General features: G+C 49.4%; 1 protein-coding gene across 1 annotated transcript in view; it reads left to right on the forward strand.

Annotated features, from left to right (window-relative positions):
• Positions 1-18577, forward strand: part of ERMARD (ER membrane associated RNA degradation) — a 42853-nt gene extending 24276 nt beyond the window's left edge. The window contains exons 16-20 of the mRNA XM_069954322.1: positions 614-832; positions 2467-2580; positions 2734-2874; positions 14647-14805; positions 18361-18577. Coding sequence (XP_069810423.1) covers positions 614-832; positions 2467-2580; positions 2734-2874; positions 14647-14773 — 601 coding nt within the window. The 3' untranslated portion in view covers positions 14774-14805; positions 18361-18577. The remainder of the gene's footprint in view (positions 1-613; positions 833-2466; positions 2581-2733; positions 2875-14646; positions 14806-18360) is intronic.
• Positions 18578-20513: the final 1936 nt, after the last annotated feature.

The raw sequence follows: 20513 nt of genomic DNA on the forward strand, positions 1-20513 counted from the left end.
CGCACCGCTACGTGCAATAGCGGTGCGTGGCCGACGCTGACGATATGCAAAGAGGAATACATACCTATCCAGGCTGCAGGGCTCCTCTTCCTCTGTGCTTCTCCCCAGGTCCCGCACGCTTCAGCTTCAGTGCGGCCGGTCTTAGCCAATCACAGGCTGGGACTGCTGCGGCCAGTGATTGGCTGAGCGGCCTGTCAGCTGCGACCGGCCGCACTGAAGCTGGAGCGTGCGGGACCCGTGGAGAAGCACAGAGGAAGAGGAGCCCTGCAGCCTGGATAGGTATGTATACAGTTTAAACAAGGGCTGCAAGGACATCGGTAACTAGATCCCTGCAGCCCTTGTTAAACGATTATCAGGCTGTGTAATAGGCCCAGTAAGCAGTTATTATCGGGCCCCCATTGGCCCATGTAATACCACCCTTAAGCTTAAAAAACTAAAAATAAAAGATAAAGAGTATATTGCAAAACTGCTTGTGATCACAACCCCTGCTGATTTCTTTTTAAAAAAAATAATTCACAACAGGTATGCTTTAATTTATCATGCCTTTATGAATGACTAAACCATTGGGAAGTATGGTTACCCAGGCTAATATAGATTTATATCATCTTACCAGGTGGTTTGTCACTATCAGAGAGCTATGCGGGAAACGTATCTCAACCCTTTACTGTCCTAGACTGGTGTTGGAGGCAGTCGGTGTTCTGCGCAAAATCAGCACTCAGTGCCATCAAGTCTCTGATAATATTCTTTCCACCTCGCAACAAAGATATGAACAATGGCAAAACAAGACCCTACGTTCCCGTCAGAGGCAGAACTACCAGCGCTTGTTATACAGGTTTGTATATGTGGAGGCTGAATTACTGGATGACACAACTCCTGGTAGCAGACAGTACAGTACAGTAGAAATGAAGAGTAGACTGCAATAACCGTGTGTAAATCCACGTGAGACCATAGGGGGAGCTCTTACTATTTTCTGTGGTAGAACTGGGGTATTAAAGTGACCCCCCCCCCCCAAACCACTTGTACCTTCGTATAGATAGCTGCTTTTAATCCAAGATCTGTCCTGGGGTCCGTTCCGCAGGTGATGCAGTTATTGTCCTAAAAAACAACTTTTAAACTTGCAGCCCCGTGCCCAAAGGGAGTATCTGTGCCCTAACTTTGCACCACCCCTCCGTCCCTCCTCCCCACCCTCCTCATTAGGAATGCCACTGGAACATTTTCTCCTGTCTGAACATTGCACAGGTGCCTTAACGATCCAGCCTATGTGCTGGGCTGACATGGCTGACGAATAGGAGGCAATCTGCCTGGAGCATTCCTGATGATGAGGAAGGTGGGGAGGAGGGACGGAGGGGTGGTGCAAAGTTAGGGCACAGATACTCCCGTAGGGCACGGGGCTACAAGTTTAAAACTTGTTTTTTTAGGACAATAACTGCATCCCCTGCCAAACGGACCCCAGGACAGATCTTGGATTAAAAGCAGCTATCTGACGGTACAAGTGGTTTGGGGGGGGGGGCTCAGATTGTGGTACAGAGTCACTTTAAAGAGGGAGTCCCACGAAAATGAAAAAAGGCACGGGGTAGGGGAAACGTAATAAACAAGTAAGCTAACCCCTCCGCATGCCTCAGTTGTGCCACTCCCATTGACGGACGCTGACTGTTGTCATCTGCTGCAACCAGGTACATCATGTCACTTATATCTGCAACATCACGTCCCAGTCACTGATTGGCTGAGCGGGCAATCACTCATCCGGGTATGTGGCGTTGCAGCTAGGAGAGCTGCATTACACTGGTGTCTGTCAATGGGACTCAGGATCGGCGCTACAGGGCACGGGGATGGGTACGTTTGCTTTGTTTGTTATTTTGCCCCTAAACACTGCCAAGTCCCCCTTAGTGCTTCGTTGTGCTTATATACTACCATTTTCCAGATAGCCCTTGTGCCTGGAGAGTGCTACTTTGTCGTCATAGTGCCTATGCCTATACTACACTTTCCCAACTTACAATGACACATTACTCATATAAGTAGTGCCATACTTTGCTTACATAGTGCCAATGCCTGGATGCCTCTCTATATACCATACGCCAGTATGCCATACTAGTAATATATATAACTTTTGTGCCGCCTATCAGAGAGCAGCCACTGTTTACCACTGCCCCCTCACTATACTGGAAACTAGTAATATCCTGTTGACTTCAATAGCTTTACTGTACAAGTTCGGAAAAAAGAATTACTATTATATGTTCCAGTGTTACTCTGTGAACTGTTTTATACATTTCTGCTGTGTGCGGCCTTCAAGGGAATCTGTCAGCTATAATTCAGGTTCCAATCTGCTGTCAAACATCTGTTTGTTTTTGGTGTGGTGTTCATTATTTTGTATTCATCTAGACAATAGAAGAAAAAAAAGATTATATATATATTTGTCTATTGATTTATCAACCCATCTATTTTTTTTTCTTTTCCTGTTTCTCACAGCATTAGGTCGCTGTTTGCTGCTCTGCGGCTAATTTTAACAATAGTGATTGTGAATCTGCACTACGTACACGGTATATGTGGGAATGCCCATTTGGAATATCAGAAATACTTGAAGTAAGCTGCTAAAAATCCCAAATAAGTAAAGTTATTTATTTATATCTCTTTGACTGGATTAGCTGAGCACCGAGGTCGGGATTGTTCTGTAATGCCATGCTCTGTGTGTACTAGGTTCTATTATTATGTAATGCTATTGACTTTCTTTATCAGGTATCTTAAATCCATTCTGCAATACACAGAAAATATGTCAACCTGCACGAGCCCAGAGAAGAACAGATGGGATGAAGCGATTCAGATGACCAGCACAATAGTATTAAAAATAAAAACCTTTAATGAAACAAATAAAGTCCTGTAAAGATTGAAACAGAGTCTTCCATCTTTCTGTATATCTGTATGTATACATGTATGTGTATGTGCGTCTATGTAAGTGATTGTGTTGTCCATTACCCTGTGGATGAAAGTGGAGCAGGCCCTCTAGAATGGATTGTCTGGGATGTGTGCAGGGTGTGCGCGGGATTTGTGTAGGGTGTGTGCTGTGTGCGGGGTGTGTGATGTGCGTGGGATGTGTTATGTGGGCAGGGTGTGTGATGTTTGCGGGGTGTGTGATGTGTGCGGGGTGTGTGATTTGCGTGGGATGTGTTATGTGGGCAGGGTGTGTGATGTTTGTGGGATGTGTTATGTGGGCAGGGTGTGCGATGTTTGCAGGGTGTGTGATGTGCGCCAGGTTTGTGATGTGCGTGGGATGTTATGTGTGCAGGTTGTGTGATGTTTGCAGGATGTGTGATGTGCGTAGGGTGTGTGATGTGCGTGGGATGTGTTATGTGTGCAGGGTGTGAGGTGTGTGATGTGTGCCAGGTTTGTGATGTGCGTGGGATGTGTGCCGAGTGTATGGTGCGAGGTGTGTGATGTGCATGGGATGTGTTATGTGGGCAGGGTGTGTGATGTTTGCGGGGTGTGTGATGTTTGTGGGGTGTGTGATGTGTGTGGGGTGTGTGATGTGTGTGGGGTGTGTGATGTGTGCCAGGTTTGTGATGTTCGTGGGATGTGAGCAGGGTGTGGGATGTATGCCGAGTGTGTGGTGCGGGATGTGTGATGTGCATGGGATGTGTTATGTGGGCAGGGGGTGTGATGTGTGTAGGATGTGTTATGTGGGCAGGGTGTGTGATGTGTGCGGGGTGTGTGATTTGCGTGGGATGTGTTATGTGGGCAGGGTGTGTGATGTTTGTGGGATGTGTTATGTGGGCTGGGTGTGTGATGTTTGCGGGGTGTGTGATGTTTGTGGGGTGTGTGATGTGTGCAGGGTGTGTGATGTGTGTGGGGTGTGTGATGTGTGCCAGGTTTGTGATGTGCGTGGGATGTGTGCCGAGTGTGTGGTGCGGGATGTGGGATGTGTGATGTGCATGGGATGTGTTATGTGGGCAAGGGGTGTGATGTGTGCGGGATGTGTGATGTGCGTAGGATGTGTTATGTGGGCCAGGTTTGTGATGTGCGTGGGATGTGAGCAGGGTGTGTGGTGCGGGGTGTGTGATGTGTGTGGGATGTGTTATGTGAGCAGGGTGTGTGATGTGAGCAGGGTGTAGGATGTGTGCCGAGTGTGTGGTGCGGGATGTGTGATGTGCATGGGGTGTGTGATGTGTTATGTGGGCAGGGTGTGGGATGTGTGCGGGGTGTGTTATGTGGGCAGGGTGTGTGATGTGAGCAGGGTGTGGGATGTGTGCCGAGTGTGTGGTGCGGGATGTGTGATGTGCATGGGGTGTGTGATGTGTTATGTGGGCAGGGTGTGGGATGTGTGCGGGGTGTGTTATGTGTGCGGGGTGTGTGATGTGAGCAGGGTGTGGGATGTGTGCCGAGTGTGTGGTGCGGGATGTGTGATGTGCATGGGGTGTGTGATGTGTTATGTGGGCAGGGTGTGGGATGTGTGCGGGGTGTGTTATGTGGGCAGGGTGTGTGATGTGAGCAGGGTGTGGGATGTGTGCCGAGTGTGTGGTGCGGGATGTGTGATGTGCATGGGGTGTGTGATGTGTTATGTGGGCAGGGTGTGGGATGTGTGCGGGGTGTGTTATGTGTGCGGGGTGTGTGATGTGAGCAGGGTGTGGGATGTGTTCCGAGTGTGTGGTGCGGGATGTGTGATGTGCATGGGGTGTGTGGGGTTTGTGATGTGTCCGGGTTTTGTAATGTGTGCAAGGTGTGTGATGCCCTCACTACATTTAGGGTATGTGTCAATTTTTTGAGCGGATCGCGCATTTTGCTTGAGAAATCACATTGAGTCAATGGGACAGGTGGAACTTCAAGCGGAAGCGGCTGAAGTAAAATAGGAAAATGGTGACGTTTATAATAAGAAATGTGCCACCATTGCTGCTCCTCCCTTTCCATCCTTCACTTGTTGCTAGGCAACTCCTCACAGCAGCCATTTGCTGTCATATCAGGTGGACTGTGGTAGCTCTGTCAGCAATGGACCACTTGCAGGGACAAGGCTTGCCAAGACCACAAGACACAAAACCAAAAATGAACCGCCGGCTCAGTATGTTTGAAGAAGACTCGGTGAGAAGAGTTAGGCAGATTTATATATGGCAATGCAGTAAACCTATAGTGAGAAATAACATAAACATAAAGTGGTAACTAAGCCAGTGATAACCACTCATGGGGAAAAATATGTGGATGGCTCTCTGTGTTCATCTCGAACTTGTTCAATAGGGTAGAGGTTAGGACGGTTGGACGGTTAAAGTGACTCCGTACCCACAATCTGACCCCCCCAAACCACTTGTACCTGCGGATAGCTGCTTTTAATCCAAGATCTGTCCTGGGGTCCGTTCGGCAGGTGATGCAGTTATTGTCCTAAAAAACTTCTTTTAAACTTGCAGCCCCATGCCCTATGCCCGTGGCCTAGATTGTGTATGCATTAGGCTGGCACAACCTCTCTGTCCCTCCTCCCCACCCTCCTCATCATTAGAAATGCTCCAGGCAGATTGCCTCCTGTCTGAACATTGCACAGGTGCCTTAACAATCCAGCCCATGTTCAGTATTCACACAGGTGGGGAATAGGAGACAATCTCCCTGGAGCATTCCTAATGATGAGGAGGGCGGGGAGGAAGGACAAAGAGGTTGTGCCAGCCTAATGCATACACAATCTAGGCCACGGCCATAGGGCACGGGGCTGCAAGTTTAAAAGTTGTTTTTTTAGGACAATAACTGCGTCACCTGCCGAACGGACCCCAGGACAGATCTTGGATTAAAAGCAGCTATCCGAAGGTACAAGTGACAGAGAAGCTGAACAGAATGATGTATCACTTACATCCAGACATATTCTCCTGAATAACATGGACAATAAGTAGTCCTCTCCAATTTGTGCATGAGCTCAGTAGTCCTGGATATTCATGGGAAGCAGAAAACTCCACCCACCAGCTGCTGATTGGCAGTTATCTATCCATGCTGTGTATAGGCAGTCAGCTGTCAGTCAGCAGCTGAAGGGTGTGGAAGGGGTGCGGCAAGAATCCTATTCTCCTGCATATTGTAACGCCTGGAGTAGTGGATCCACTGGACCGGCACCAGCGATGGCACAAACCTCACCAGGGAGCGGAGTCTAAGGGGCCGCTGGTTTTCACCAGAGCCCGCCGCAAGGCGGGATGGACTTGCTGCGGCAGGCGACCCCCAGGTCGCTACCCCTGGCTTGGTTGCTGGTGACGGCAGGCGAGGCGTGGCAGGAGCAGTAGGCAGGAGATGGCACTGGCAAAGGTCTGCAGGTGAGAGCGCACGTGACAGGCTGAACGCAGGAACAGATGGAGTGACAGGGAAACAGGAACCAGGAACAGGGACTAGGGACCGGGTAACGGATAGGACTCAGGAACAGGGACTGGGACCAGGTCACAGATAGGACTCAGGAACAACAGGGGGCTGGGCCAAACGCTATGGGAAGCATGTAGAGGCTCCAACACTAAGGACAGGGCATGCTGGGATTTATAGGGGAGTGATTGGGTGCAACTACCAATTAGGAGCGCACTGCCCCTTTAAATCTGAGACAGCCGGCGCGCGCGCGCCCTAGGAGGCGGGGACGCGCGCGCCGGCCGGCACAGCGGGAGACAGGAGCGTGGAGAGGTGAGGCGCCCCCCGGGGCCGAGGTGACAGCAGCGCCGGGTCCCCGACTATGGACACCGGCTGCTGCATAGGGCAGGTAGCGGTCGCGGCGGCGGCCCGGAACGCGGGACGCCGCCGCGGCCGTAACAGTACCCCCCCCCTTTGGCCTCCCCCTCTTTCTTGCCTGCAAATGGTACAGGAAGCCACAAGGTCTTTGACATCTTGGGATAGGCTGGGCCACCAGTAGTGGCGAGAGATCCGTTGGCCGGTCTTACGGACTCCCGGGTGCCCGGCCTCCAACGAGGAATGTCCCCAGTTCAAAATACCTCTTCGAAGCGCAGGGTGAACATGAGTCTTTCCGGGGGGTACTCTCTGAAGAGTGGAGGTGACGACTGGTACTAGGCGATCAGGCGGTATAACGTGGCAAGGGACCTTCTGTAAGTTCTTCCGGTGGTGAGAGGACACGACCTTAGTCTTGGGTACGGGGAGAGGGTACACCTCGGCAGAGAAGGCATCCGCCGAGTCTTGGTCTTCTGCCGGTAGGCCGGATAGAGGCTTGGCCGGGACAGGAAATGACATAATACACTTGGTCTGAGGTGACTTGAGACACTGGTGGGAACAGTCCTGACCCCAACTGAGAATCTCCCCGGTTCTCCAGTCCAGCTGAGGGGCATGTTCTTGTAGCCACGGGAGTCCCAGGAGGACCGCGGGGGAAGAATGGGGCAGGACGTAGAAGGATATCTCTTCTTGATGTGAAGGACCCACCTGGAGGACTAAAGATGCGGTCTGGTAGTACACACGGTCGGTAAGAATTTCGCCCGTGACCGAGGAGATAGTCAGGGGCCTGGCTAGTCGGGTCACGGGTAGCCGCCATCTTTGGACCAATGTTGCCGCAATAAAACTGCCTGCTGACCCAGAATCGAGGAAGGCAGTAGTCAGATGATTTTGTCCTGAGGGAGTCCGGATGGAAACTGGCATAGACAGACTTGGAATGGTGGCATTTACACCTAGGGACACCTGTCCCACCGGACCTAGGTGCGAGCATTTTCCGGATGTTTGGGGACGTAGGGGACATCCCAGCCGGAAGTGATCGGAACCACCGCAATAGAGACAGAGATTCTGCTCCAGGCGCCGGATTCTTTCATCAGGCGTCAGGTGAGCCCGTTCCACCTGCATAGGAATCTCAGGAGAGGGTTGGGACATCGAAAGGTCAGGATTCTGGAAAACTGGCGCCAGCTGGGGATGGCGACGGGAACGGGTTAGTAAATGTTCATGCCGAACCTCCTCCTCCCTCTCCGAAAAACGAGTATCAACTCGGGTGGCCAGTAGAATGAGTTCGTTCAGGGAGGTAGGCAGGTCTCGGGCAGCGAGCACGTCTCTCACACGACTAGACAGGCCCTTCTTGAAGGTGGCCAATAGGGCGGCCTCGTTCCAGTCCAATTCAGCTGCCAGGGTGCGGAACTGGATGGCGTAGTCACCAACAGAGGAGCTGCCTTGAGAGAGGTTGAGGAGAGCAGTCTCGGCTGAAGAAGCACGGGCAGGTTCCTCAAAGACGGAGCGAAACTCGAATAGGAAGGCCCGGAGATTGGCAGCAACAGGATCATCACGGTCCCACAGTGGCGTGGCCCAGGCCAGGGCTCTACCCTCTAATAGGCTGATGATGAAAGCCACTTTAGAGCGCTCGGTGGAAAACTGACTACTCAAAAGTTCAATGTGCATGGTGCACTGAGTCAGGAATCCTCTGCACAACTTAGAGTCCCCAGAGTACTTGCTTGGGAGGGCCAGTCGGAGTGAAGAAGCAGCGTCAGGAGATGGTGTGCGCTGGGCAGTAGTCTGCTGCTGTAAGGCGGCAGTGAGTTGCTGGATCTGCTGTGACTGTTTCTGGATTTGTTGAGCCTGTTGCGCGACCACTCTGGCGACGTCACGGAGATCTGGCACCTCGCCGGGATCCATGGTTGGAGCCTACTGTAACGCCTGGAGTAGTGGATCCACTGGACCGGCACCAGCGATGGCACAAACCTCACCAGGGAGCGGAGTCTAAGGGGCCGCTGGTTTTCACCAGAGCCCGCCGCAAGGCGGGATGGACTTGCTGCGGCAGGCGACCCCCAGGTCGCTACCCCTGGCTTGGTTGCTGGTGACGGCAGGCGAGGCGTGGCAGGAGCAGTAGGCAGGAGATGGCACTGGCAAAGGTCTGCAGGTGAGAGCGCACGTGACAGGCTGAACGCAGGAACAGATGGAGTGACAGGGAAACAGGAACCAGGAACAGGGACTAGGGACCGGGTAACGGATAGGACTCAGGAACAGGGACTGGGACCAGGTCACAGATAGGACTCAGGAACAACAGGGGGCTGGGCCAAACGCTATGGGAAGCATGTAGAGGCTCCAACACTAAGGACAGGGCATGCTGGGATTTATAGGGGAGTGATTGGGTGCAACTACCAATTAGGAGCGCACTGCCCCTTTAAATCTGAGACAGCCGGCGCGCGCGCGCCCGAGGAGGCGGGGACGCGCGCGCCGGCCGGCACAGCGGGAGACAGGAGCGTGGAGAGGTGAGGCGCCCCCCGGGGCCGAGGTGACAGCAGCGCCGGGTCCCCGACTATGGACACCGGCTGCTGCATAGGGCAGGTAGCGGTCGCGGCGGCGGCCCGGAACGCGGGACGCCGCCGCGGCCGTAACACATATTAGGAGAACAGCTGAACAGAATGATGGAAGTAATACACCGATCTGTTCAGCATTTCTGTCACTAGTTTATACTGCCCACATGTAAGACAGCATAATGCTAGTGACAGATTCCTTTTAAGCATGCTTATATAAATCTTTCTGGACACAGTCATGCTGGATTGACATCCCGCTGTGAGTATGTGCTTTAACCCCCTGCCGCCCACAACACAGCCCCGCCACCCCCATCAGCCTGCTGCCCGCATCCCCGCCCCCATCAGCCCCGCTGCCCACATCCTGCAGCCCACCGCCAAGAGCACGGCAGCACTGATCGGCTGAGCAGGACTGGAGTCGGGAGCCTCACTGTAGATGCGTCGCCGAGCAGGTAATGTATGCTCTCGGCGGCGGGCGGCCGGATGCGGGCAGCGGGGCTGTGGGCGCCAGGGCTCACGGGGGCGGGGCTGTGGGCACCGGGGCTCATGGGGGCGGGGATGCGGGCGCCAGACTGATGGGGGCGGGGATGCGGGCGGCAGGGCTGCGTTGTGGGCGGCAGGGGGTTAAAGCACATTCACAGAAGTATGTCAATCCCGCTGTGAGTATGTGCTATCATAGGGGTGAATGGTACTGGATTTGCTGCGGATCCGGTAGGTCTGAAACTACCCTAAGGAAGCAACAATTATCTAAAATGTCTTAGTATTTGGAACCAATCACTAAAATCAGGTCTACAAGAGTAAAAATACAGCTATACAGTCGCACGCAAATTTCTCTAAACATATATGTAATTGCTTTTTAATTCCCTGCTATTTGCCAAAAATGTACTTTAAGTACATTTTTGTGTCTGCCCGTGTCTGCCCGGTTCAGCTTGATTGACAGGCTTCCTCGTAAACACAAAGGGCCACATGTATCATCCGGCGAACGGATGATTTTCGGCGGAAAGTGCCGATTTGCATATTTTTTTATACGCAAATGGCCGATTTGCGAATAAAATATTTGCAAATCGGCACTTTCCGCCGAGTACGCCAGGGGGCAGAAAACCTACTCCAGTCCTCAGCTGGCGTAGGTTTTCGGCGGTGCGCAACGGCGCACACGGGATTTATGTAGAGGCAGTCCGCCTCTACATAAATCTCCGTAGCGCCGGAGCTGCGGGGGCATTTTTACGTCCGGCGTAAAAAACGCCGGACTTAATAAATGCCTCCCAAAGAGTTCAATCAAGGTGAGATGGGCAGGGACCGCCCAAAAGGCACTATACCCCATCCTCCAGCTCCATCTTATTTTCTATAAATCTCAGAGAAGAGTCCACACACATATATACTCATTAGAGATGAGCGCATTGGAGCATGCTCATGTCCGATAATTCGGCATTTGAATACTGGTGGCTGAAGAAGTTGGATGCAGCCCTAGGGAGATCTGGAAAACAAGTATATGGCCTATGGCTCCCTAGGGCTGCATCCAACTTCTTCAGCCACCAGTATTCAAATGCCGAATTATCGGACATGAGCATGCTCCAATGCTCATGTTTTCTTTTAAAACAACTGGTGCCAGAAAGTGACAGAGATTTGTAATTTACTTCTATTAAAAAAATCTCAAGTCTTCCAGTACTTATCAGCTGCCGGATGTCTTGCAGGAAGTGGCGTATTCTTTCCAGTCTGGAAAGCAGGAGAGGCTTTTTTTGGGGATTTGCTACTGATCTGGACATTTCCCGATACGGACAGAGGTGGCAGCAGAGAGCACTGTGTCAGACTGGAAAGAATACACCACTTCCTGCGGGACATACAGCAGCTTATAAGTACTGGAAGACTGGAGGTTTTTAACAGAAGTAAATTACAAATCTCTGGCACTTTTTGGAATCAGTTGATTTGAAAAAAAGTTTTTTTTGGTGAACTACCCTTTAATTTCTCATCTCTATTAATGTTTCCCTTCTTGGTTTTCATGTGAAGTATTTCCATACATTAAAAGAGAGTATGAAGGATGTTTCTTGTGAAGTAGTGTGCACTATGCCTGGCTGCACTGAAGAGGAGTCCAAAGGAAAAGTACAGTATGCTAACACATACAGGATGCAACCCACAAAGAGGTTTTGTGCCCAAACAGTGACAATGACAATGGAACAAATCATAAAGGTAAGAATAGCCAACAGGTAATGAGATATGTTGGAATTACAAGATACAGCTACAGATACAGCTCATTACAGCTACAGATACAGCACATTACAGCTACAGATACAGCTCATTACAGCTACAGATACAGCACATTACAGCTACAGATACAGCTCATTACAGCTACAGATACAGCACATTACAGCTACAGATACAGCTCATTACAGCTACAGATACAGCTCATTACAGCTACAGATACAGCACATTACAGCTACAGATACAGCTCATTACAGCTACAGATACAGCACATTACAGCTACAGATACAGCACATTACAGCTACAGATACAGCTCATTACAGCTACAGATACAGCTCAGTACAGCTACAGAAACAGCTCATTACAGCTACAGATACAACTTATTCTCTATTTATAGGGATGGGATGAAATTTCATAAAGGGGAAAAAAAAGAGGAAAAACTTTCTATTCCTACAATCTGTAAAAAGTAGAGTGTCAGCTTTATAGGCTACCTAAAGCTTTTAAAATATCTTATGTGGTATGCCCCCAGAGGTGTTATATCAGAGGGACGGCCAGGCACTTGCTAGGTGTTGTAGTGTGATACCACTCTGGTGGTGGATGACCGAGATACAGCTGGACCTTAGTATGTTGTCACGTGAAGCCAGTGCCTGGTGGGCACACAGATGTGATGGCACGCCTGCTTTTAGTATGTAAGGCAGGTTGTACCCTTTTTCCCTGTGGTCGGTGTCTTGCCGGGTCCCTTGGGATAGCGTAGCCACGGATGATGTAGTCACAGGTGTCCAGAGCGGTGTAGTGACCCTCCCGTGTAGTTGGACCCGCCACCCACAGAAAGAGAGAATGTCCCAAGGTTGCGGTGTATATACTGTGCAGGTGGTGATGAATGATCACAGACTCTTGGAGTAACGTTGAGTTAATTTATTACTTGCAAATGTGCAGCAGGTGATACAAAAGGTCTCTGATACACAGTTGACAAAGTTCCAATAAATACTTGAGTATAGAACGACCAGATCTGTAGGATAAGTGCAGTGTAGGATTTAGTCGTTTTGGTAGAGTTGTGTAGAGGCAGAGTAGCAGAGAGGAGGATGTTGTGAGAGTCTCAACCGTTGTAGTACTGTGCTCTGCCAGGATGTTGGAGGATAAAGTATAATGCTTGTAGAAGAAGAAAACACCTGCACCTGTGTATTGACCTTTACTGTAAGTCTTCACACCACCTTATGCCCACTAGCGTTGGCTGAACCGTACTAATAGGTGACACAGGCCCCAGACCTCGTTACCTGGGTTGAGCAGAAAGCTGAGGGTTCCCTGGCTGACACCTGCACTGCGACACAGAGTTCATAGGCTACTGCAACTTTGCTCTGTCTGGATGAGTTCCTGGCTCTGTGGCTCTATAATACTGTCCTGCTCTGTGACTGCTCCTTGTCTTGGATTGAGGTGATCTTTTGGCTGGTCCTCTCCTAAGAGGTTTTAACACTGCATAGTGCTTGGTGTAGGTACTAGTAAGAAGGTTGGTAACAGTGCGCTGTCTTGCATCCTACCCATGCTGGGTACTGGCTAAGACTGACCTACTCTTCCTGTCTCCCGCGTAACTCACTTCCTCTACATTGTGTAGGGTGCTCTGTGATTGGGTGAAAAAATGCAATAGAAGAACAGAGGGGAGAGGTGATAGGAAAGAAGAAAGCAGAAATCTTACTGGTCTACAGATTCTGGTGACACATGAACACAATAACCCTTTGCAATCCTTCAGCTGTGCAGCTTCCATATACTAATACACAATACAGCGACATCTAGTGGCTAACTCTTAATACTACTTTCATTCATTTAAAACCACAAAAAGTACAGACTTTTGCCAAGGGTGTATGTAACAGTAACACCCTGTCACGGCCGCGGCGGCGTCCCGTGCTCCGGGCCGCCGCCGCGACCTCCCTCCATCTCATGCAGCTGCCGGGGTCCCTGTGCAGGGACCCGGCGCTGCTACACGTTCGGCCCCGGGGGGCGCCTCACCTCTCCACGCTCCTGTCTCTCGCTGTGCCGGCCGGCGCGCGCGTCCCCGCCTCCTAGGGCGCGCGCGCGCCGGCTGTCTCAGATTTAAAGGGGCAGTGCGCTCCTAATTGGTAATTGCACTCAATCACTCCCCTATAAATCCCAGCATGCCCTGTCCCCTGTGTTGGAGCCTCTACATGCTTCCCATAGCGTTTGGCCCAGCTCCCTGTTGTTCCTGTGTCCTGTCCGTTACCTGGTCCCAAGTCCCTGTTCCTGAGTCCTGTCCGTTACCTGGTCCCACGTCCCCGTTCCTGGTTCCTGTTCCCCTGTCACTCCACCTGTTCCCGTGTCCAGCCTGTCACGTGCTCTCTCATCTGCAGACTATTGCCTGTGCCATCTCCTGCCACGCCTCGCCTGCCGACACCAGCAACCAAGCCAGGGGTAGCGACCTGGGGGTCGCCTGCCGCAGCAAGTCCATCCCGCCTTGCGGCGGGCTCTGGTGAAAACCAGCGGCCCCTTAGACTCCGCTCCCTGGTGAGGTTTGTGCCATCGCTGGTGCCGGTCCAGTGGATCCACTACTCCGGGCGTTACACACCCCTAGTGGGACACCACACTTATAGGTCACTATACCATGCTGGATCAGTGGGGGTCCGGGTGCCGAGATCCCCACCAATCATAAAGGGGTTCTCCACAATAAAAATAAATAAATTTAATCAACTGGTTTCAGAAAGATATATATATATATATATATATATATATATTTAATAATTATTTAAATTTTCAAATCTTCAGTCTTCCAATACTTATCAGCTGTTGTATGTCCTGCAGGAAGTGGTGTTTTCTCTCCAGTGTGACACAGTGCTCTCTGCTGCCACCTCTGTTCATGTCAGGAACTGTCCAGAGCAGGAGAGGTTTTCTATGGGGATTTGCTACTGCTCTGGACAGTTCCTGATATGGACAGAGGTGGCTAAAGCCACATAAGCATCCGGCCACATGCTGGAGGAGCCTGCCCTCATGTTGTGGCCAATGGCATGAAAGTGTGTCTTGGATGCTCCCGTGGCTTCACCATGAGAGTATGTAATGCTACATACTTGATTACTGAAAATTACAATTACAACCTCCAGCTCTTGGCCGCACAGTGATGATCTGAGAAGTCATATTGCAGTAGGATATATAGTGTATATACAGATGCTAATAAGCATATTTTTATTTTTAAATTTAGTTGATACTTGAATATTTATACAAAAATATGTCTCTGATTTTGTCTCTGCATTGCTTTTCCCAGGAGAAGACACAACATTTGGCCTATGATGCAGAGATCTGTAAATCCCTATCCATTTCATTGGCAAATAATATCCTTGAAGAGATTAAAGCCATGGGATTTCATCCATATAAATTTGTTGTCCAGGTGATCTTCATTGAGAAAAAAGAACAAGGAACCGTGGTAAGAGGCACTTATCCAGTATTGTCCTACTGCTTTATATTCAGTGCTGAAAGAACACACAACTGGCACTACTATGAGTGTGAGTGACTCTCATGAACCATGCGGCTGTGTCAGTACACTAACACAACCCTTTCCACTGGTGTCAAAGCTTTAGCTGTGGCTGTCCGGGCATGATGGAAATTATAGTTTTGCAACAGTTGAGGGGTCTGAGTTTGACACCCCTGCTTGAACTGTTTAGGAGCTCCCGGCATCATAATTAAAGGGGAACTATCAGCAGGTTAGACAAATCTACAGACATGACCCTTAGCTAGTGGTTTATGCTCAAAGTAGTCAGAAAAAAAGGATCATGTTTTATCAAGTACCAAAACCCCTAGTGACATTCAGAAGATGTAAGGATCTTAAAGGGAAACAATCAGCAAGTTTGTGCAAATGAACCTACTGATATCTCCCTGCAGCTCTGTACCTTATCTTTCCGGCATTCTATATAGCTGCCTTCAAGAGACTGGACCTGGATTTCTGGTAAGTATAGCTGCCTTCAGGAGACTGGACCTGAATACAGTAAGTATAGCTGTTATATAGCTGCCTTCAGGAGACTGGACCTGGATACAGTAAGTATAGCTGTATATAGCAGCCTTCAGGAGACTGGACCTGGATACAGTAAGTATAGCTGTTATATAGCAGCCTTCAGGAGACTGGACCTGGATACAGTAAGTATAGCTGTTATATAGCAGCCTTCAGGAGACTGGACCTGGATACAAGTACGTGTAGCTTAGTTATATAGTTGCCTTCAGGAGACTGGACTTGGACTTCTGGTAAGTAAAGCTGTTATATAGCTGCCTTCAGAAGACTGTACTTCTGGTAACTATAGCTGTTACATAGCTGCCTTCTGGAGAGTGGACCTGGATACAGTAAATATAGCTGTTATATAGCTGCATTCAGGAGACTGGACCTGGATACAGTAAGTATAGCTGTTATATAGCTGCCTTCAGGAGACTGGACCTGGATACAGTAAGTATAGCTGTTATATAGCTGCCTTCAGGAGAGTGGACCTGGATACAGTAAATATAGCTGTTATATAGCTGCATTCAGGAGACTGGACCTGGATACAGTAAGTATAGCTGTTATATACTAACAGCGAAAAAATCCAATTTACGAGTCTCCACTGATTGTCCCTTACAAAATTTGAATATCCACCCTGGTGTTTCCCTATTTAGGTCCCAAAGCTCGCAACAGAGTGAGGACCTGAGGGACTACGTATCAGGGTGGTTTGGTGCTCTCCCCACTAGGAGGCACCCCTTGGCAACGGGCTTCCTTCTCCGGAGAGAGGGATATCTGGCTATTCCCGTGTTTTGAGACTCGTAACTGAGGCTTCACGGACCCCTTCTTTGCATATTCAAATTTTGTAGGGGACAATCAGTGGAGACTCGTAAATGAGTACTCCATTGGAATTTTTTTCGCTGTTCTCCCTGAGTTCAGTGATTGTTGTGTTTTGTTGGTCTATTTATCATTGCCCCAGTAGCCAGAATCCTACTCCACACTGACGAGGGGCAAATACCCCGAAACTGCAGTCTGTGGATGGATGCCCGGCCTTGGTAACCCTTGTCTTATGTCGTTATACTCGCCACAGAGTTAGACTTTGACTTACAGGGGCCACCCTGGTGTTTCCCTATTTAGGTCCCAAAGCTCGCAACAGAGTGAGGACCTGAGGTACTACGTATCAGGGTGGTTTGGTGCTCTCCCCACTAGGAGGCACCTCTTGGAGAGAGGGATATCTGGCTTTTCCTGTGTTTTGAGACTCGCAGCTGAGGCTCCACGGACCCCTCCTTTGCATAACTGTTATATAGCTGCCTTCAGGAGACTGGACCTGGATACAGTAAGTATAGCTGTTATATAGCTGCCTTCAGGAGACTGGACCTGGATACAGTAAGTATAGCTGTTATATAGCTGCCTTTAGGACACTGGATCTGGATACAGTAAGTATAGCTGTTATATAGCTGCCTTCAGGAGACTCGACCTGGATACAGTAAGCATATCTGTTATATAGCAGCCTTAAGAAGACTGGACCTGGATGCAGTAAGTATAGCTGTTATATAGCTGCCTTCAGGAGACTGGACCTGGATTTGTGGTAAGTTCAACTTTGTTTTACAGTATAACAGAAAAAAATAATGAATGTAAATTGCAAAATTGCATTATATCCCATCTACTGTTGATTTACACCTTTAGGCTATGTTCACACTACGTATATTTGAGGCTGTATTTGGTCCTCAAGTCAGATCCTCATAGCAACCAAAACCAGGAGTGGATTTAAAACACAGAAAGGCTCTGTTCACATAATGTTGTAATTGAGTGGATGGCCGTCATTTAATGGCAAATATTTGCTGTTATTTTAAAAAAACGGCTGTTATATTGAAATAATGGCAGTTATTTACCGTTATATGACGGCCATCCACTCAGTTTCAACATTGTGTGAACAGAGCCTTTCTGTGTTTTCAATCCATGCCTGGTTTTGGTTGCTATGAGGGCTGAAATATAAAGCCTCAAATATACGTAGTGTGAACCCAGCCTTAGGCTGGGTTCACACTATGTATATTTGAGGCTGTATTTGGTCCTCATAGCAACCAAAACCAGGAGTGGATTGAAAACACAGAAAGGCTCTGTTCACACAATGTTGAAATTGAGAGGATGGCCGCCATATAACGGTAAATAACGGCCATTATTTCAATACAACAGCCGTTGTTTTAAAATAACAGCACATATTTGCCATTATATGGCGGCCATCCACTCAATTACAACATTATGTGAACAGAGCCTTTCTGTGTTTTCAATCCACTCCTTGTTTTGGTTGCTATACAGCCTCAAACATACAGCCTCAAATATACGTAGTGTGAACATAGCCTTAAAGTTTTAATGACAGGGACGAAGGTATCAGTGCCCAAAGCCATGCGCGCTGCAGAGATAAGTCCGATGCCCATAGAGAATAAATGGAGCCGTCATTCTCTATGGGCATCGGACTCACATCAGCAGCAAGCGCGCACATGGCTTCGGGCACTGATATCCTCGTCCTGGGATGGGCTCCAGGAGCGGGACTCGCCAGAAAGGGTAAGTATCTGGGAACTGTACCGGGGGGTCGGGCGGGCTCTGTGCCTGTGTCCCCGGTGACAGGTTCCCTTTAAATATCGCTAGGTCAGGTGATAGTTGAATACTGAAAAGTTTTCTAACCATATTTAATTAAATCCGTGGTTGGCGGCATTCCTAAATGTTGTTATTAATCGAGCCGCAGGTTTGTGCGTGACCTGCGCCTCCATTCATTCTCTATGGAGCCACCAGAAAGAGCAGAGTAAGCACTCCATAGAGAATGAATAGAGCTGCGGGTCATGTGCTGGAATCATAATGAAGGAGCTGGGTGCCGATAGAGAGATCCCGGAGGGGGGCATTAGTCGGACCCCCTGTAATCTTATACTTGTTTCTATTCTGTGGCAAGGGGACAAGTATTTAAACCTTTTTAATATTATAGTGTATCGAAAATCTATTATCCTTTTTTTTTTTTTTTTCCAGGTATGCAGCAAATCACTGTGGGATACAAAATGGGATAACTGGGCCACAGCCAGATGTCACAACCATACACTTACCTGCGTCGGCTCAGTCTTTGCTGTGTACTATGAATGACGGGGGTGGGGAAGTTATTCCATCTGTAATAGGACACATTACAATCCGCCTCTCTCACATTACTCTATGTACAAGAATACAGACTGAAATAAATGCTCACAAGTTCTGAGGTTTGTACTTTTGTTGCAATAGAGCGATGAGTGTTATTACAGGGAAGACCCATGATACTGTACAGGTGAGTCATAGTTGGTAGAAATAGGACCTGAAATGTGAGGCATAACCAGTTATACAAGCCTGACACCCCTCCTCACTTGGAGATGAAGAGTGATATATAGACTAGGGCACTGCTTCCCAACCTTTTCCACCTCGGGGCACCCCTTGGGAAAAAAAAATACCTCGGGGCACCCCTACTAAATAATGTTCTACAAAATAAGAAAAGTGTCATACAGGGACTCACAGGTGACGTCTTCTTTGATCTGAGGCGTCACTTTCCCTTTTCCTCTCCATCCGGCCCGGACCTCCAGGATGATTCCTTCCAGATATGTTTCATCTTTTCAGAATCTGCGAGACAAACAATTTAGGCTCCGCACATTTCTAGCAACTTCCTTTCCTTTCTCCCCCCTGTAGGCTCCCACAGTAACTGCGCTGTGTGGGATGCCCCCTGTATGTAGGATGCCCTGCTGTGCCCCCATGAACTAATAATGCCCCCAGAGGTGCCCCCATGAACTAATAATGCCCCCAGAGGTGCCCCCATGAACTAATAATGCCCCCAGAGGTGCCCCCATATACTAATAATGCCCCCAGAGGTGCCCCCATGAACTAATAATGCCCCCGGAGGTGCCCCCATGAACTAATAATGCCCCCAGAGGTGCCCCCATATACTAATAATGCCCCCGGAGGTGCCCCTAAAAAAACAAACATCCTACTCACCTAATCGGTGTTGTGTGGCTGCAGGCAGCAGCTCTCCTCCTCCTCTTTGGGCTCCATCTTGAGAGCCGCAGGGACGGGACCTCCGTCAGGCGTGATGACGTCACATCATCACGCCTGCCGGAGAGGTCACGTCCTGGCGTCCCATAGGCTGCTGGTATGAAGTTACGGCGGCCTATGGGAGGAAATGCAGGAGCAGGACGCTGACAGGTCCTGCTCCTGCATTCTGCTCACTCTAATGTTCCGCCCACTCACTGTGCAGGCGAAAAATCAAAGCGATCTGTGCTTCCCAAGAAGCTGCGCGGCCGCAGCTTCTCGGGATGCTTAAAGAGGCAGTGAAAATTCCCACACTCCCGGCGCCCCTGTGTGCCGCGGCACCCCGGTTGAGAAACGCTGGACTAGGGTATGAAGATCATGGCCATCCATCATTTGTGTACCTCCCATGGCTTCATCAGTGGAACAGTATTTCCTCTCTAAGAACACTCAGGAACCACATCACGAAGGATACAGCTGCACCTGTACTGACTACTCCAGACGGCCCTGGCCACAGAACTCGGTGGTCTTAGAGTATGTTCACACTACGGAATACGCACGGAAGGTTCAAGCAGAGGCCGCGCAGTGGATTCCTCTTGAAGTTCCACCTGTCCCATTGACGCTCAATCCGCCGTCCGTCCAGGCAGCTAGTACTGACCATTAGCATGAGATCTGCCTGGAGTGAAGCATCTTGTAAAGAGACACTAAGGGCCCTATTACATGGGACGATTATCGTGTGAAAAATCGTTATATCATTCAAATTTAAACGATAATCGTTCTGTGTAATTGCAGGCAACGCTCGAAAAATCGTTTGTATGTGGTTGATTTAGATCTGACCCTAAAATTATCGTTAATCGTTCGCTGTAATTCCACGTTCGTTCGCTCAAGTTCCGCATTTGGTCACTAATCGCTCAGTGTAATTGCGCATTCTTCGTTGTTTTGCTGGAGTCAGATGGAGTAAACGATCATAGTAACGTATCTAACCACGATCGCTCTGTGTAATATGGTGAACGGCTTCTGCTTAACGATAAACAATCTCGTTTGAGATCATTTATCGTTAGTCGTTAAAAATCACTCCGTGTAATAGGACCCTGGCAGGACCTCCAGGCAGAGACTACCTAAAGGCCCTATTCGTATTCGGC

The sequence above is a fragment of the Dendropsophus ebraccatus genome, chromosome 15, assembly GCF_027789765.1.
Source record: "Dendropsophus ebraccatus isolate aDenEbr1 chromosome 15, aDenEbr1.pat, whole genome shotgun sequence".
In the NCBI taxonomy this organism is placed as follows: domain Eukaryota; kingdom Metazoa; phylum Chordata; class Amphibia; order Anura; family Hylidae; genus Dendropsophus; species Dendropsophus ebraccatus.